The sequence below is a fragment of the Saimiri boliviensis genome, chromosome 12, assembly GCF_048565385.1.
Source record: "Saimiri boliviensis isolate mSaiBol1 chromosome 12, mSaiBol1.pri, whole genome shotgun sequence".
In the NCBI taxonomy this organism is placed as follows: Eukaryota; Metazoa; Chordata; class Mammalia; order Primates; family Cebidae; genus Saimiri; species Saimiri boliviensis.
Genome location: NC_133460.1, coordinates 8,345,127 through 8,361,954, shown reverse-complemented (window position 1 = coordinate 8,361,954; position 16,828 = coordinate 8,345,127). Strand labels below are relative to the sequence as shown.

The 16,828-nt window shown below is 47.8% G+C and overlaps 1 protein-coding gene and 2 pseudogenes across 3 annotated transcripts in view; all 3 read left to right on the top strand.

Moving 5' to 3' along the window:
- The first annotated feature begins 196 nt into the window (after positions 1-196).
- On the top strand, positions 197-1,405 carry LOC120367391 (large ribosomal subunit protein eL18 pseudogene; annotated as a pseudogene).
- Positions 1,406-3,155: 1,750 nt separating this feature from the next.
- Positions 3,156-16,828, top strand: part of CLUAP1 (clusterin associated protein 1) — a 43,586-nt gene continuing 29,913 nt past the window's right edge. Inside the window, exons 1-4 of one of the 3 annotated variants that reach the window (XM_039477845.2) lie at positions 3,156-3,540; positions 8,895-9,006; positions 10,214-10,298; positions 13,400-13,579. In XM_039477845.2, coding sequence (XP_039333779.1) covers positions 3,519-3,540; positions 8,895-9,006; positions 10,214-10,298; positions 13,400-13,579 — 399 coding nt within the window. In that variant the 5' untranslated portion in view covers positions 3,156-3,518. The remainder of the gene's footprint in view (positions 3,541-8,894; positions 9,007-10,213; positions 10,299-13,399; positions 13,580-16,828) is intronic. The other 2 variants (XM_039477846.2, XM_003928466.4) reach the window with 2 other exon arrangements.
- Positions 5,318-5,408, top strand: LOC120367446 (U6 spliceosomal RNA; annotated as a pseudogene).

The following is a 16,828-nucleotide window of genomic DNA, read 5'->3' as shown; positions in this document are numbered from 1 at the left end:
GCGTGGGTGATACAAGCGAGACTCCGTCTCAAAAAAAGAAATGCTGAAAAGGTGGTTCTGGGTGACTGAGTGAGTCACTTAACTTTTCTAACTGCTCATTGTCCGGTTAATCAGTTAACACCTGTTGTATGGACCACATCAAGTGTAAGGATGTGGAGGAACTAGAACTCCTGTATGCTGCTGGTGGGAGTGTAAAATGGTGCAACAACTCTGGAAAACAATTAAGTTAAACATTCATCTTTCCAGACCTGGTGGAGCAGGAGGCGCCATCACGGGAGTTGACATCCGCTACAAGGACTGAAGGGTTCGGTGCAAGGAGCCCAAGAGCCAAGATATCTACCTGAGGCTGTTGCTTAAGCTGTACAGGTTTTTGGCCAGAAGAACCAACTCCACGTGCAACCAGGCTGTGAGTCACACCAACTGGCCACCTCTGTCCTTTCCCGGATGATCCAGAAGATGAAGTTTCCCGGCAGGGAAAACAAAACAGCTGTGGGGACCATAATGGATGACATGTAGGTTCAGGAGGTGCCCAAACTGAAGGTGTGTGCGCTGTGCGTGCCCAGCTGGGCCCACAGCCGCACCCTCAGGGCAGGGGGGCAAGATCCTCACTTTCCATCAGCTGGCCCTGGACTCACCCAAGGGTTGTGGCACCGTCCTGCTCTCCAGTCCTTGAAAGGGCTGACAGGTGTGCCGGCATTTCAGCAAGGCCCCAGGAACCCTGCACAGCCACACCAAACCCGACATCTGCTCCACGGGCCAGAAGTTTGAGCGCGCCAGAGGCCAATGGGCCAGCCTAGGCTACAAAAACGAACACTGGATCCTACCTTCTTATTTTAAAAAATGCTGGATGCTGGCCGGGCGCGGTGGCTCAAGCCTGTAATCCCAGCACTTTGGGAGGCCGAGGCGGGTGGATCATGAGGTCGAGAGATCAAGACCATCCTGGTCAACATGGTGAAACCCCGTCTCTACTAAAGATACAAAAAAAAATTAGCTGGGCATGGTGGCGCGTGCCTGTGATCCCAGCTACTCAGGAGGCTGAGGCAGGAGAATTGCTTGAACCCAGGAGGCGGAGGTTGCGGTGAGCCGAGATCGCGCCATTGCACCCCAGCCTGGGTAACAAAAGCGAAACTCCGTCTCAAAAAAAAAAAAAAAAAAAAGCTGGATGCTGACAAAAAAAAGGTTAAACATTCAGTTTTTGCTAGTCACAGGCGATCTATTTTTTTTTTTTTTTTTTCTTTGAGACGGAGTTTTGCTCTTGTCACCAGGCTGGAGTGCAATGGTGCAATCTCAGCTCGTGGCAACCTCCGCTGAGGCAGGAGTTCAAGTGATTCTCCTGCCTCAGCTTCCAGAGTAGCTGGGATGGCAGGCATTCACCACCACGCACAGCTTATTTTTGTATTTTTAGTAGAGACAGCGTTTCACCATGTTGGCCAGGCTGGTCTCAAACTCCTGAGCTCGTGATCCGCTGGCCTTGGCCTCCCAAAGAGCTGGGATTACAAGCGTGAACCACCGTCCCCGGCCCATATATCTACTTTCGTGAAGTATCTTTGAAAACGTCTTCTCCATTCTCTAATTAGATTGCTTCTAATTATTGAGTGTTTAGAGTTCTTTATATATTCTGGATGCAGAATATGTCTATCAGATAGGTGTTTTGTGAATATTTTCTTCTAGACTGTGGCGCGCCTTTTGTTTTTCTTAAGTGTTTTAAAATTTTATTTATTTATTTACCTCCCTCCCCCTCCAATAGTTTTTTTAAAATAGTGTTTCTTAAAAGTGAAGTAACATTTATGGGAGGCCATTGTTGCGGAGCGAGCTCCTGCATAAGGCACCAACAGACCAGACCAACCAGAATGGAATCGCCAGTGCGAGGTGCCACGTAATCAAAGCGAACTCAGAGACGGGCCAGTCCGCCAAAAACCAGAAGATTCACTGCAACAATCAAAAGAGGCCCTGTTTACTTAGACTGGCATAAGGAAGCCCCCTCTGTTTTAACCCACATGACGAAATGCATCTGAAATAACCTGATGCCAACCAATCGCTTTGTGCACTATGCCGTTGCTTGTTCCTGCTCAAGCTACTAAGAAAACCCGGCTGCTATGCCGCGCCTGGCGGGGAAATCTCCCCAGTTCACGAGCGAAGGCTGCTCCCGCCTGCAGCCTCCTCACGACCCCACGCAGTGTGGGAGGGGTTGCCGGATCCGCGCGATGCGCGCGGCTCGGGGCGGCTTGGCGGCCTGTCGCGAAGCACTAGCCGCCTGCGCGTGCGCAGGACCCCGGCTCTGCTTGCCTCTGGGCGCCAGCTGTGAGCCCGACCTTCGCCCAGCTACCGGAGCCTGAGGGGGACCGGGCATTGCCTAGGACCAGGGAAAGCCGGCTTCTTGAGAATAGTGCATTTTTTTTTTTCTTAGACGGAGTCTCGCTCTGTCGCCCTGGAGGGCAGTGGCGCGTTCTCGGCTCACTGCAACCTCCGCCTGCCGGGTTCAAGTGATTTTCTTGCCTCAGTCTCCAGAGTAGCTGAGATTACAGGTGTGCGCCACCACGCTTGCCTAATTTTTGCATTAAAAAATATATATATATATTTTAAGACGGGGTTTCACCGTGTTGGTCAGGCTGGTCTTGAACTCCCGACCTCAGGTGATCCGCCCGCCCTGGCCTCCAAAGTGCTTGGATTACAGGCGTGGGCCACCACCCCCGGCCTAATTTTTTTATTTTCTGGTAGAGGCAGGGTTTCGCCGTGTTGGCCAGGGTACTCTCGAACTCCTGACCTCAAGTGATCCGCCCGCCTCGGCCTTCCAAAGTGCTGGGATTACGGGGGTGAGCCACCGTGCCCGGCCAACTACAGTGCATTCTTTTATACAAACGAGAGGGAAATAAGCATATGGAAAGCGCCTAGCGCAGTGTCAAGCACATAGTAGGTGCGCGGAGCCCGTCAGCTAGCGCGAAACGTCTGCAAAACCTGTATTTAAAGAGATGCCTGGCCGGGCGCGGTGGCTCAAGCCTGTAATCGCAGCACTTTGGGAGGCCCAGGCGGGTGGATCACAAGGTCAAGATATCGAGACCATCCTGGCCAACATGGTGAAACCCCGTCTCTACTAAAAATACAAAAAAAAAAAAAAAAAAATTAGCTGGGCGTGGCGGCGTGGGCCTGTAGTCCCAGCTACTTGGGAGGCTGAGGCAAGAGAATTGCTTGAACCCAGGAGGCGGAGGTTGCAGTGAGCCGAGATTGTGCCACTGCACTCCAGCCTAGTGCCTGGCTGGTGACACAGTGAGAAGCGGCGGAGCTAGCAACCCCCATACACGCCGAGGTCGCCACGCCCACTGCCCTCGGCGTCTCGGGAGCAGCGTCTGCTCTCCCTGTGCGCCTGCGCAAGCCGCCCCGTATTCGCGTTCCGTTTTGTTTGGCCCTGACCGCGCATCGTCCAAGGCTCTATTGGTTGCCATAGAGACCGGCGAGTGCTGGGCCTGTAAGCGCTGAGGACCGAACAGCTGCGACCCGTGGCTTTTGGGGACCTGAGCGTCATGTCTTTCCGCGACCTCCGCAGTAAGCTCCACGCCCCTGTTACCTGAGGGTCTTCCAAATATTTAGCGTTCCTACTCGCCGAGTCCCCTGCCTCGGCGACCCCTGAGGCTCGCACTGCCGGAGCCCCCTTTCGGGCCTCTGTTCCTCCGGCACCGCCGCTGATCCGCGGCTACAACCCAGCAGGCCGTCCCAGGCCGTTCTTAGGCCGTTGCTAGCGAGGAGGGAAAGTTTATATGCCACTGTCCGCGTGTGGCTCAGAACGCTTTAAATGTGGCCAGTTTAGATGAACTGAATTTTTAATTGTTACTCATTTCTATTTGTATAGCTGCAGGCGTCTTCGCTACTGGATTGGAAAATGCATGGAGACTTTAGAGACTGTTTTTTGAGTTGGGTTAGCTTAGTGCTTAGAAAAATGAACAGCAGGACGGGCGCGGTGGCTCACGCTTGTGATACTAGCACTTTGGGAGGCCGAGGCGGGCGAATCACCTGAGGTCGGGAGTTCGAGACCAGCCTGAGCAACATGGAGAAACCCTGCCGTCTCTACTAAAAATACAAAATTAGCTGGGCGTGGTGGCGCATGCCTGTACTCCCAACTACTCGGGAGGCTGAGGCAGGAGAATCGCTTGAACCCGGGAGGTGAAGGTTGCAGTGAGCCAAGATCCGCCATTGCACTCCAGCCTGGGCAACAAGAGCGAAACTCCATCTAGAAAGAAAGAAAACGAACAGCGGCTGGGCATGGTGGCTCACGCCTGTAATCCCAGCACTGTGGGAGGCTGGGGTGGGTGGATCACCTGGGGTCAGGAATTGGAGACTAGCCTAGCCTGACCAACATGGAGAAAACCTGTATCTGTATTAAAAATAGAACAAAGCTTGACTAGTACGTAGCGGTCAGAAGTATTTAGGCAGTGCTTGACTCTGTGAAGGAAAGTCTGCTGCTTTCTTTTCTTTTCTTTCGTCCAGCCTGGCGACAGAGTGAGACTCTGTCTCAAAAAAAAAAAAAAAAAAAAAAAAAAAGAACAGCAACGAAACCGAGGAGAGGGGCTGCATAATGATCGTTGCAGCTAACGTTTTTTGAGTTTTAACGATCTGCCAGGGACCACTCTGTGTTATGTGCATTATTTCATTTTAATCATCTACCCCCTGTATTTGGAAATGAGCAAATGGGCACAGAGAGGACAAGTAATTTGGGCAGGTGACATTGGCGGTAGGAGGTGATACTGGAGTTTGAATTCAGTTTGACTGAGCTCCAGAAATCCTGAACTCTGTCTGCATCTTTCTGCAGGGCTGGTGAGAAGGGAGCTCGAATTCCTTTGCTAAGAGGATAGGGAAGTCTAAGAATTAGGCTAAGAGTGCTGGCTACGGCTGGGCACAGTGGTTCACGCCTGTAATCCCAGCACTTTGGGAGACCGAGGCAGGCAAATCACTTAAGGTCAGGAGTTCGAGACCAGCCTGTCCAACATGGTGAAACCCCGTGTCTGCCTAAAATTCAAAAAATTAGTTGGGTGTGGTGACGCGTGTCTGTAGTCCCAACTACTTGGGAAGCTAAGGAGAATTGCTTGAAATGGGGTAGGGTGGAATGGAGTGGTGGGGGCGTGGGGCAGAAGTTGCTGTGAGCCAGGATTGCACCACTACATTCTAGCTTGGGCCACAGAGTGAAACTCCTAAAAAAAAAAAAAAAAAAAAAAAAAATGGAATAGCAGGTGATTGCCAATTTGGTGTGGTCTGAGGAGTCTCTTAAAGAGCCAATTTTCTCACCAAATTACTGGTACCTGAAATTTCAGCATTAGAGATTACTCCTGTGCTTGTTTCGGCAGCACATATGCTAAAATTGGAACTATACAGAGAAGATTGGCAATTCTAAGATTAAAAAAAAGAGATTACTCGTTTTGGTTATGAATTGTTGTTTTCTACAACGTAAAAATATCCAGGAAGACACATTACCTTTTTTTTTTTTTTTTTTTGAGACAGAGTTTCGCTCTTGTTACCCAGGCTGGAGTGCAATGGCGCTATCTCGGCTCACCGCAACCTCCACCTCCTGGGTTCAGGCAATTCTCCTGCCTCAGCCTCCAGAGTAGCTGGGATCACAGGCACGTGCCACCATGCCCAGCTAATTTTTTATATTTTTAGTAGAGACGGGGTTTCACCATGTTGACCATGATGGTCTCGATCTTTTGACCTCGTGACCCACCCGCCTCGGCCTCCCAAAGTGCTGGGATTACAGGCATGAGCCACTGCGCCCGGCGACACGTTACCTTTTATCCACGTAACTACTAGGCCCTGAAGTGTGAATCCTGCCCTCTGTGATTTGAAGGTTTTTGGTGGCCACACATCATACAGGGTGAGTGTCTCCTCCCACTTAGTTTTTTCAGAGAGGCCAGCGCCCTGCCAGGGAACGTAGAATGGAGTTCTGTGGGCCGGGCGCGGTGGCTCACACCTATAATCCCAGCACTTTGGGAGGCTGAGGCAGGTGGATCACGAGGTGAAGAGATCGAGACCATCCTGGTCAACAAGGTGAAACCCCGTCTCTACTAAAAATACAAAAATTAGCTGGGCATGGTGGCATGCGCCTGTAGTCCTAGCTACTCGGGAGGCTGAGGTAGGAGAATTGCTCGAACCCAGGAGGCGGAGGTTGCAGTGAGCCGAGATCGTGCCATTGCACTCCAGCCTGGGTAACAAGAGCGAAACTCCATCTCAAAAAAAAAAGAAAGAAAGAATGGAGTTCTGTTGGGAAGAGATACAGGGAGATTTCAGATTTTTCTTTTTTTTTGAGACAAGTCTCACTCTGTTGCTAGGCTGGAGTCCAGTGGTATGATCTCGGATCACCACAATCTCTGTGTTCTGGGTTCAAGCGATTCTCCTGCCTCAGCCTCCTCAGTAGCTGGGACTACAGGTGTGTGCCACCACACCCAGCTAATTTTTGTATTTTTAGTAGAGATGCGGTTTTACCATGTTGGTTTTACCATGAGGATGATCTCGATCTCTTGACCTTGTGATCTGCCTGCCTTGGCCTCCCAAAGTGCTGGGATTGCAGGCGTGAGCCACCACACCCAGCCAATTTCAGAATATTTTGACCTTAAATGAATGCTGTGAAGTTGTCCAGTGTATGGTAAGGATCTTACTCATATTAGTCTCCATTTGACAGTAACACCACAGCATGAAGAGAACTTGACTAGTACATAGTGGTTAGAAGTATTTAGGCAACGCCTGACTGTGTAAAGGAAAGTCTGCTGCCTTCCTTCCTTCCTTCCTTTCTTTCTTTTTTTTTTTTTTTGAGACAGAGTCTTGCTCTGTTGCCCAGGCTGGAGTGCAATGGTGTGATCTTGGCTCACTGCAACCTCCGCCTCTCAGATGCAAGCAATTTTCCTGCGTCAGCCTCCCCAGTAACTAGAATTATAGGCACCTACCACCATACTCACCTAACTTTTGTACTTTTAGTAGAGACAGGGTTTCGCCATGTTGGCCAGGGTCGTCTCAAACTCCTGACCTCAGGTGATCCACCCGCCTCAGTCTCCCAAAGTGCTGGAATTATAGGCGCAAGCCACCACGCCATGCCGTGTTACTATTTCTTTTTTTTTTTTTTTTTTTTTTGAGACGGAGTTTCGCTCTTGTTACCCAGGCTGGAGTGCAATGGCGCGATCTCGGCTCACCGCAACCTCCGCCTCCTGGGTTCAGGCAATTCTCCTGCCTCAGCCTCCTGAGTAGCTGGGATTACAGGCACGCGCCACCATGCCCAGCTAATTTTTTGTATTTTTAGTAGAGACGGGGTTTCACCATGTTGACCAGGATGGTCTCGATCTCTTGACCTCGTGATCCACCCGCCTCGGCCTCCCAAAGTGCTGGGATTACAGGCTTGAGCCACCGCGCCCGGCCCTACTATTTCTTAATCTGTTTTATAATCTAAATATGGTTCTGTAGTTCAACCACTATAAGATTTCTCGTTTGGGTGCACTTTGGGAGGCTGAGGCAGGCAAATCACCTGAGGTCAGGAGTTTGAGACCAGCCTGACTAACATGGAGAAACCCCATCCCTACTAAAAATAAAAAATTACCCAGGCATGGTGGCACATGCCTGTAATCCCAGCTGCTCAGGAAGCCAAGGCAGGAGAATCGCTTCAACCCGAGAGGTAGAGGTTGTGGTGAGCTGAGATGGCACCATTGCACTCCAGCTGGGGCAACAAGAGGAAAACTCTGTCTCACAGGAAAAAAAAAAAAAAAAGAAAAGATTTGTTTAAATACAACATGACTGATCTTTTCTTATTATTTTTATTTTTTGAGTCAGCATCTCGACCTGTTGCCCAGGCTGGAGTGTAGTGATGTGATCTCGCCTCACTGCAACCTCTGCCTCCTGGGTTCAAGTGATTCTCCTGCCTCAGCTTCCTCAGTAGCTGGGATTACAGGCACACGCCACCACACCCAACTAATTTTTGTATTTTTAGTAGAGACGGGGTTTCATTATATTGGTCAGGCTGGTCTTGATCTCTTGACCTTGTGGTCCACCCACCTTGGCTTCCCAAAGTGCTGGGATTACAGGCATGAGCCACCGTACATGGCAGCAACTGATCTTTAAAACTTGTGTTACTTGGGTCCTATATGCTCACTAAAAATTAGAAACAAAGGGGCCGGGCGCGGTGGCTCAAGCCTGTAATCCCAGCACTTTGGGAGGCCGAGGCGGGTGGATCACGAGGTCAAGAGATCGAGACCATCCTGGTCAATATGGTGAAACTTCGTCTCCACTAAAAATATAAAAAAATTAGCTGGGCATGGTGGTGCGTGCCTGTAATTCCAGCTACTCAGGAGGCTGAGGCAGAAGAATTGCCTGAACCCAGGAGGCGGAGGTTGCGGTGAGCCGAGATCGCGCCATTGCAATCCAGCCTGGGTAACAAGAGCGAAACTCTGTCTCAAAAAAAAAAAAAAAAAAAAAAAATTAGAAACAAAGACAACTCAGAGACATGAATGTGATCCTGCCCATTTCCCGCAGAAACAACCACTATTAACATTTTAAAATAATTTTTAATTAGCTGAATTTGAGTCAAACCACTGTTGATATTTTAAAATACTTTTTCTTCATAACATTTTATAAAATCAGGCGTTTCTAATTTTTAGCAGTAAAGAGAAATGAGATTCACAGCTAATCCCTCAATTCCATTTTTGTGTATAGCCATCTACTTCTCCCCTGGAACTTGAATGTGTGTTTTTGAAGTAGCATTTTTGGTATTTTAAATTTTGTCTTCTTTTTGGTATCTCTTGTAGAAAGTTGGCAAATAGACCTTAAAGCTGTCAACAGGTTGGAAATAACAAGGAAAAGCAAAGACAATATCTTAATAAGGAGTTGCCGTGCAATGAGGAACTGACTGAATTGTATTTTACCTTGGACAGATTTCACAGAGATGATGAGAGCCCTGGGATACCCTCGACATATCTCTATGGAAAATTTCCGAACACCCAATTTTGGACTTGTATCTGAAGTGCTTCTCTGGCTTGTGAAAAGGTTAGAACTGCACTTTATTGAAGTCTAAAAATGAATACTGGATTTTATTTATTAGCCATCTAGAAAAGAGGACACGGTTGTGATGCTGTAAAAGGAAGAGTCTGATGATGTTTGAGTTTGACAGACCCGCTTGTATCCTGTTAAAAAGCAGCTGTGGCTGGCCACGGTGGCTCATTCCTATCAGCCCAGCACTTTGTAATCCTAGGGGTTTGAGGCCAGCCTGTTCAACATAGCAAGACCCTGTCTCCACACACAAAAGAACAATTAGTCAAGCATGGGTGGTACACACTCATAGTTCCAGCTACTCAGGAGGCTGAGGCAGGAGGATCAGTTGATCCCAGGAGTTTGAGGCCACAGTGCCACTGATCATGCTACTGCATGCCTGCCCGGGCAGATTGAGACTGTGTCTCAAAAAAAAAAAAAAAAAAAAAAAAAAAAACAAACATCGGAGTTTAGAGAACGCTGTGGGAGACGGAAATATACCAGGAAGTGGTAAAAGGAGAGTGATGATTCCTCATTTGGGTGCTGGGCTAGGCTGCTCTTCAGCCCCTCACTTCAGAGTGACAGGGACCTTTTTGCACACTTTAATCAGTACATTGGATTAGAAATAATGTAGATTTTTCTGTGTGTGAAAAATTGAATATGATTCAGAGTTGGCAGCTTTTTCTGTTAAGGACCAGATAATAAATATTTTACCTTTTGCTAAACATAAAACTCAGAGACTGCATAAGATCTCTGTTGCATCTCTTTTTCTTAAAATGTAAAAACTGTTCTTAGCTTGCAGGCTGTACAGGTTGGGGGCCGTAGTCTGCTGACCCCTGGTATCAGTACCTTGAAGAAAGTAACTTCAACTCTGCTGCTGCTCAGAGCTGACTAATCAGCCCTGGCATTGATCTCTGAGTCAAGGGTTGTCAGCCAGGGTAGCAGTTCTGATTAGTTTCATGACCTGTTGAGGTCTGAGAGAGATTTAATTTTATAAGCTGAGCCCCATATTTGATTTTTGAAATCTGTTAAAGCTGTTCTTCGGTGGGAATTTGTTCCCTTGGTGTTTGGTTTTGCTTTTGAAGTTTGTCTTACTCTTACTACCATATTTGGGGACTTGGAGAGTGTTGTGTTACAGACCCACTGTCCTCTCAGTTGCCCACATTCTCTTTAGTGGACTTTCTCCCTGGCTAACCTGTGCTCTCTCCCCTTCCCTCTCTGATAGGTATGAGCCCCAGACTGACATCCCACCTGATGTGGACACTGAACAGGACCGAGTTTTCTTCATTAAAGCAATTGCCCAGTTCATGGTTAGTGGACAGTTATTTTGTGGAGTTATAAGATTAAGTAAACTAGAAAGAATGACTCTTTATTAGGGCTACATTCAAATTGAGTAATTGAGTTTATTTTTATTTTTTTGCAATGGAGTCTCATTCTGTCACCCAGGCTGGAATATAGTGGCACAACCTGGGCTCACTGCAACCTCCACCTCCCAGGTTTAAGCGATTCTCCTGCGTCTGCCTCCCAAGTAGCTGGGATTACAGGCACGTGCTGCCACACTTGGCTAATTTTTGTATTTTTAGTAAAGACCGGGTTTCACCATGTTGGCCACACTGGACTCAAACTTCCAACCTTAAGTGATCCACCAACCTCGGCCTCCCAAAGTGTTGGGATTACAGGCATGAGCCACCATGTGCCTGGCCTGAGTTGCTTTCTAAAACCATTCCATTGCTGGGTTTCTGTGGAGCCGTTTCACCAGCGAAGTTCTTTCTGTTTGTTTTTTAATTCATTATTTGTTTAAAATTTTGTTTATTTATTTATTTATTTATTTATTTTTTTGAGACGGGGTTTTTTGCTCTTGTTACCCAGGTTGGAGTGCAATGGCGCGATCTCGGCTCACCGCAACCTCTGCCTCCTGGGTTCAGGCAAATTCTCCTGCCTCAGCCTCCTGAGTAGCTGGGATTACAGGCATGCACCACCATGCCCAGCTAATTTTTGTATTTTTAGTAGAGACGGGGTTTCACCATGTTGACCAGGATGGTCTCGATCTCTTGACCTCGTGATCCACCCGCCTCGGCCTCCCAAAGTGCTGGGATTACAGGCTTGAGCCACCGCGCCCGGCCAATTTTGTTTATTTTTGAATAGGTAACACATTTCATAGCTCACAAATTGAAAGTGGGCCGAGCATCGTTGTTCATTCCTGTATTCCTAGCACCTTGAGAGGCCAAGGTAGAAGGACAGTTTGAGTCCAGGAGTTTGAGAACAGCCTGGGCAATACAGTGAGATCCTATCTCTACAAAAAGTAAATTAAAAAAAAAATTAGATGGGCTTGCTGACATATGCCTGTAGTCTCAGTTACTTAGGAGGCTGAGGTGGGAGGGAGGATTGCTTGAGTCCGGGAGGTTAAGGCTGCAGTCAGTCATGCGGTTAAACTCCAGCCCAGGTGACCAAGTGAAACCGTATCTCAAAAAAAAAAAAAAAAATTAAAAATATGAAACAAAATGTAGTAAAATGACTTTCTACCCTGTCTTCTGCCCTAGGCCAAGTTCCATTCCAAGTAACCACTATGTTATTTTGTTTTTTGGCCAGGCGTACTGGCTTACACCTGTAATCCAAGCACTTTGGAGGCCAAGGGGGGCAGATCACCTGAGGTCAGGAGTTCAAGACCAGCCTGACAAACATGGTGAAACCCTGTCTTTAAAAAAAAAAAAAAGTGTAGGCCGGGTGCGGTGGCTCACACCTGTAATCCCAGCACTTTGGGAGGCCGAGGCGGGTGGATCACGAGGTCAGGAGATCGAGACCATCCTGGTCACATGGTGAAACCCCGTCTCTACTAAAAATACAAAAAATCAGCTGGGCATGGTGGCACGTGCCTGTAATCCCAGCTACTCAGGAGGCTGAGGCAGGAGAATTGCCTGAACCCGGGAGGCGGAGGTTGCAGTGAGCCGAGATCGCGCCATTGCACTCCAGCCTGGGTAACAAGAGTGAAACTCAGTCTCAAAAAAAAAAAAAAGTGTGTATCTATATATAGATAGATAGATAGATATCTGTGTATCTATCTATCTATATATAGATACACACTTTTTTAAAAAAGACAGGGTTTTAAAATATATATATATATATAGTTTTTTGTTTTTTTTTTTTAATTTTTTGAGATGGAGTCTTGCTCTGTTGCCAGGCTGGAGTGCAGTGGCGTGATCTCGGCTCACTGGAACCTCTGCCTCCCAGATTCAAGAAATTCTCCTGCCTCAGCTTCCTTAGTAGCTGGGACTATAGATGTGCGCCACGATGCCCAGCTAATTTTTGTATTTTTAGTATAGGTGGGAGGGAGGATTGCACCTTGAGAGAAACCTGCCCAACAGGTTTCACCCTGTTGGGCAGAATGGTCTTGATCTCTTGACCTTGTGATCAGCCCACCTCGGCCTCCCAAAGTTCTGGGATTACAGGCGTGAGCCATTGCTCTCAACCATAACCACTATTTTAAATCTCTTTCAGAGTTTATGTGTGTGCAAATAAAAATAGATATTTTTCTTTTGTTTTACACAATGCTAGTGTACTATATACTGCTTGATGTAGTTATTGTACACTACAATATGTTTAGCATCTTGCTTTACTTAATGGCATATTTTAGAGAAGTTTCTAAATACATATAGAATTTCCTCATTCTGTTTACACCTGAGTGGTATTGCTTGCATGGATATGCCATAATTTATGTAATTTATATAGGTAAGCTTTTAGGTTGTTAGGCTTTGCTCTTTGAAACAATGCTGTAACAAATAACCTATACATCTCATTTCGTTTGTGTTTGAGTGTATCACTAGAATAAGGTCTTAGAATTGGAATGGCTGGGTGAAAAGTTAACGTGCATTTGTAATTTTGCTGTCTTTTGCCAAATTGCTCTCCATCAAGATTGTCCCAGTTTATATACCCACTCACAATATATGAGCCACTTGAATGCTTTACTCTTACTGGGTTGTATCCCAGTTGTCAGCAGAGGCATTTTCTCTTTTTTTTTTTTAATTTTTTTTTTTTTTGAGACAGAGTTTTGCCCTTGTTACCCAGGCTGGAGTGCAATGGCACGATCTTGGCTCACCGCAACCTCCGCCTCCTGGGTTCAGGCAATTCTCCTGCCTCAGCCTCCTGAGTAGCTGGGATTACAGGCACGCGCCACCATGCCCAGCTAATTTTTTGTATTTTTAGTAGAGACGGGGTTTCACGACGTTGACCAGGATGGTCTCGATCTCTCGACCTTGTGATCCACCTGCCTCGGCCTCCCAAAGTGCTGGGATTACAGGCATGAGCCACCGCGCCCGGCCTAGCAGAGGCATTTTCAACTTACCTACATGGGATTTGGTTTAGACATTACGTGGAAAGGGCCTTCAACTTTTTTTTTTTTTTTGTCTAAAAATAGGCCACCAAAGCACATATAAAGCTCAACACTAAGAAGCTTTATCAAGCAGATGGGTATGCAGTGAAAGAACTGTTGAAGATCACATCCGTCCTTTATAATGCCATGAAGTCTAAGGGGATGGAGGGCTCTCAGATAGTAGAGGAAGATGTTAGCAAATTCAAGTTTGATCTCAGCTCAAAGGTAAGGACAATGCAGACCTTGTAGTCAGCTTTGGATTACTGATTTGCCGAACTCTGAAATGGAAGGTGTCTACTGCTTTCCTTCCTCGGCCGAGGGCAGTTTGTCAGTTTTGTGCTCATCAGTATTTTGGTAAAGTTAAAGTCACAGCCCATTAATTAAACTATTAAAAGCTTAGTATTTGTCAGGTTGCATTCAAGTTTTGGGGATACAGATGTGAACAAAAAGGACAGAAATCGTATGCTTCTGCTCTTTAGTTGGGGGAGTCAGACTGTGAACAATAATGTAAGAGGTGTGGAAGGTCAGATGCGGTGCAGGCTGCAGAGAATAATAAAGCTGGGATGGGGATGGACGCTGCTGGGGGTGATCTTAAATGGGGTGATCAGGAAGGCCTCATGGATTGGATGGTGTTTCCAGCAGAGATCTGAGGGAGGGAAAGAGCGAGTGGCACAGGTGGCAGGTTGCCACAGGGTGTCTCAGGATGACAATTTGTTTTGAGCCAGGTGTGGTGACTCACACCAGTAAGCTGAGCACCTTGGGAGGCTGAGGTGGGAGGATCCTTTGAGGCCAAGAGTTTGAGACCAACCTGGGCAACATAGTGAGACACCATTTCTTTTTTATTTTAATTAATTAATTAATTTATTTATTTTGAGACAGAGTTTCGCTCTTGTTACCCAGGCTAGAGTGCATTGGCACAATCTCGGCTCACCGCAGCCTCTGCCTCCTGGGTTCAAGCAATTCTCCTGCCTCAGCCTCCCGAGCAGCGGGGACTACAGGTGCGTGCCACCATGCCCAGCTAATTTTTGTATTTTTAGTAGAGACGGGGTTTCACCTTGTTGACCAGGATGGTCTCGATCTCTTGACCTCGTGATCCACCCGCCTCGGCCTCCCAAAGTGCTGGGATTATAGGCGTGAGCCACCGTACCCGGCCTGTGAGATACCATTTCTACCAAAAATAGAAAACAATTAGCCAGGTGGGGTGGTACACACCTATGGTCCCAGCTGCTCAAGAGGCTCAGATGGAGGATCGCTTGAGCCCAGGCAGTTGAGCCATGTTCATGCCACTGCGCTCCAGCCTAGGCAATAGAACGAGACCTTGTCTGGGGAAAAAACATGTGTTTTGTCTGTTTGAGGAAAAGCAAAGAAGGCGTGTGATGAGGGGTGGGAGTGACAGACCCTCTGGCACCTGGGAGACCCCTGGAAAGCCTTTTCCTTTGCCTCGGTGGTGGGAATCGTTGGGATCTGAGCAGAGCCCTCCATGCTTATTTCCCACCCAAAGGGTTGCTCTGGCTGCTAGGCTGCCACCAGACTGAAGCAGGAGGTAGGGGTGGAAGCAGCAAGCCTGTTCAGAGAGCGTGGGGTGACCGTGGCTTTGGGCAGAGTGCTTGTCGGAGGCTCTCTGTCTCATGTCTGGGAGCCACCACAGCAGCAAGCCAGAAATGAAGGTTAAGCCGTTATTCTCTCGCTACAGTGTGTTAATATAAGCAGGACTCTTAAACCAGAGCAGGCACTGACTCCTACTGTGCCGTATTCCCCTATGGATCGGCACACAGGTCGGGAGCCAGGTAAATCCACGCAGATGGGTCGTCTCAGTGTTGCAGCCCCCAGCAGATGGCTTCTGCAGTTCTGTGGACTCTGTGGGGTGGCGAGGAAAGACTAGGAATGGTAAAGGACCAAGTGCTGAGTCAGTGGGGAAGGTGTTTCCAAGGCCTCCTCCTGCCCCTCATGAGGAGGCCTCACAGAGGTGCCTGAGGAGCACCTGTACCCAAGGCCTCAGGAGAGACCTAGGAATGAGGGCCCAGGCCTGGGAATGCACCTAAGAGCAAGGGCATGCAGAGTGCCTGAGACCACAGTGCACTGGCTGAGCACCAAGTCTGCTGCAGGGAGGAAAGCTTCCCTGGTGAGGCCTGCTAGGTGAGGCCTTGTCATTGTCTATAGTCGGGCTTGAAAAGTCACACATGGGTTTTTTGTCTTGGTTTGGTTTTTCTTTAAGATGGAGTTTCACTCTTGTTGCCCAGTCTGTAATGCAATGGCATGATCTTGGCTCCCTGCGTCTCTGCCTTCTGGGTTCAAGAGATTCTCCTGCCATATTCTCTAGTCTCCTGAGTAGCTGGGATTACACGTGCGCACCACCATGCCCAGCTAATTTTTATATTTTTCTTATTTTAGTAGAGATGGGGTTTCACCATGTTAGTCAGCTAGTTTCAAACTCCTGACCTCGGGGGATCTGCCTGCCTCAGCCTACCCAAGTGCTGGGATTATAGGCATGAGCCACCACACCTGCCCTCACATGTGGGTTTTTATTTTTATTATTTTTTATTTTTTTGAGATGGAGTCTCACTCTGTCACCCAAGCCGGAGTGTAGTGGCATAATCTCAGCTCACTGCAACCTCTGCCTCCCGGGTTCAAGTGATTCTTGTGCCTCAGCCTCCCAAGTAGCTGGGATTACAGATGTGCACCACTATGCCCAGCTAATTTTTTGTATTTTTTAAATTTATTTTTATTTTTTTTAATAAAGGTGGGGTTTCACCATGATGGCCAGGCTGGTCTTGAGCTCCTGACCTCAGGTGATCCACCCACCTTGGCCTCCCAAAGTGCTAGCATTACAGGCATCAGCCACAGCACCCAGCTGTATTTTTTTTTTTTTTTTTAGTAGAGACAGGGTTTCACCATGGTGACCAAGCTGGTTTTGAACTCCTGACCTCAAATGATCCACCTGCCCTGGCCTCCCAAAGTGTTAGGATTACAGGTGTGTGCCACCATGGCCAGCCACAGATTTTTTAACCAGGAACGATGCTTTACAGCAGAAGTGTCTAGAGATTGGGGCATATTTTGGTGGTGGATCTCACGGGATGATGTATGGGATGATGTAAGCCAGGTGCTACAGGCAAGGTCTTCGGGCAGCCGTGCAACAGAGCTTGCTGAGCTGGTGGGTGTGTTCCACCTCTGTGCTATACTCTGCAAGAGCCACTGGCCACATGTGGCAAGCACAGCTAAGGAACTGAGTTGAGATCTGCATTTTTAAAAATGTTTAAATAATTTAAGTGAAAATGGCTAGTGGCTGGTGGTTACTATATTAGATAAAACTGCTCTGAAGTTTTTGGTGTGAGCCTCGGCAGGACAAAGTTGCTGTATACTGAAACGGAGAAGGTTCTGGACATGCTCCATGTGCCATGCCTGTTGGCTGTCCAGGTAGAGATGGTGCTCAGGTAGCTGGAGTGTGAGACTGGAGCCCAGAGAGAGCCCAGGCTG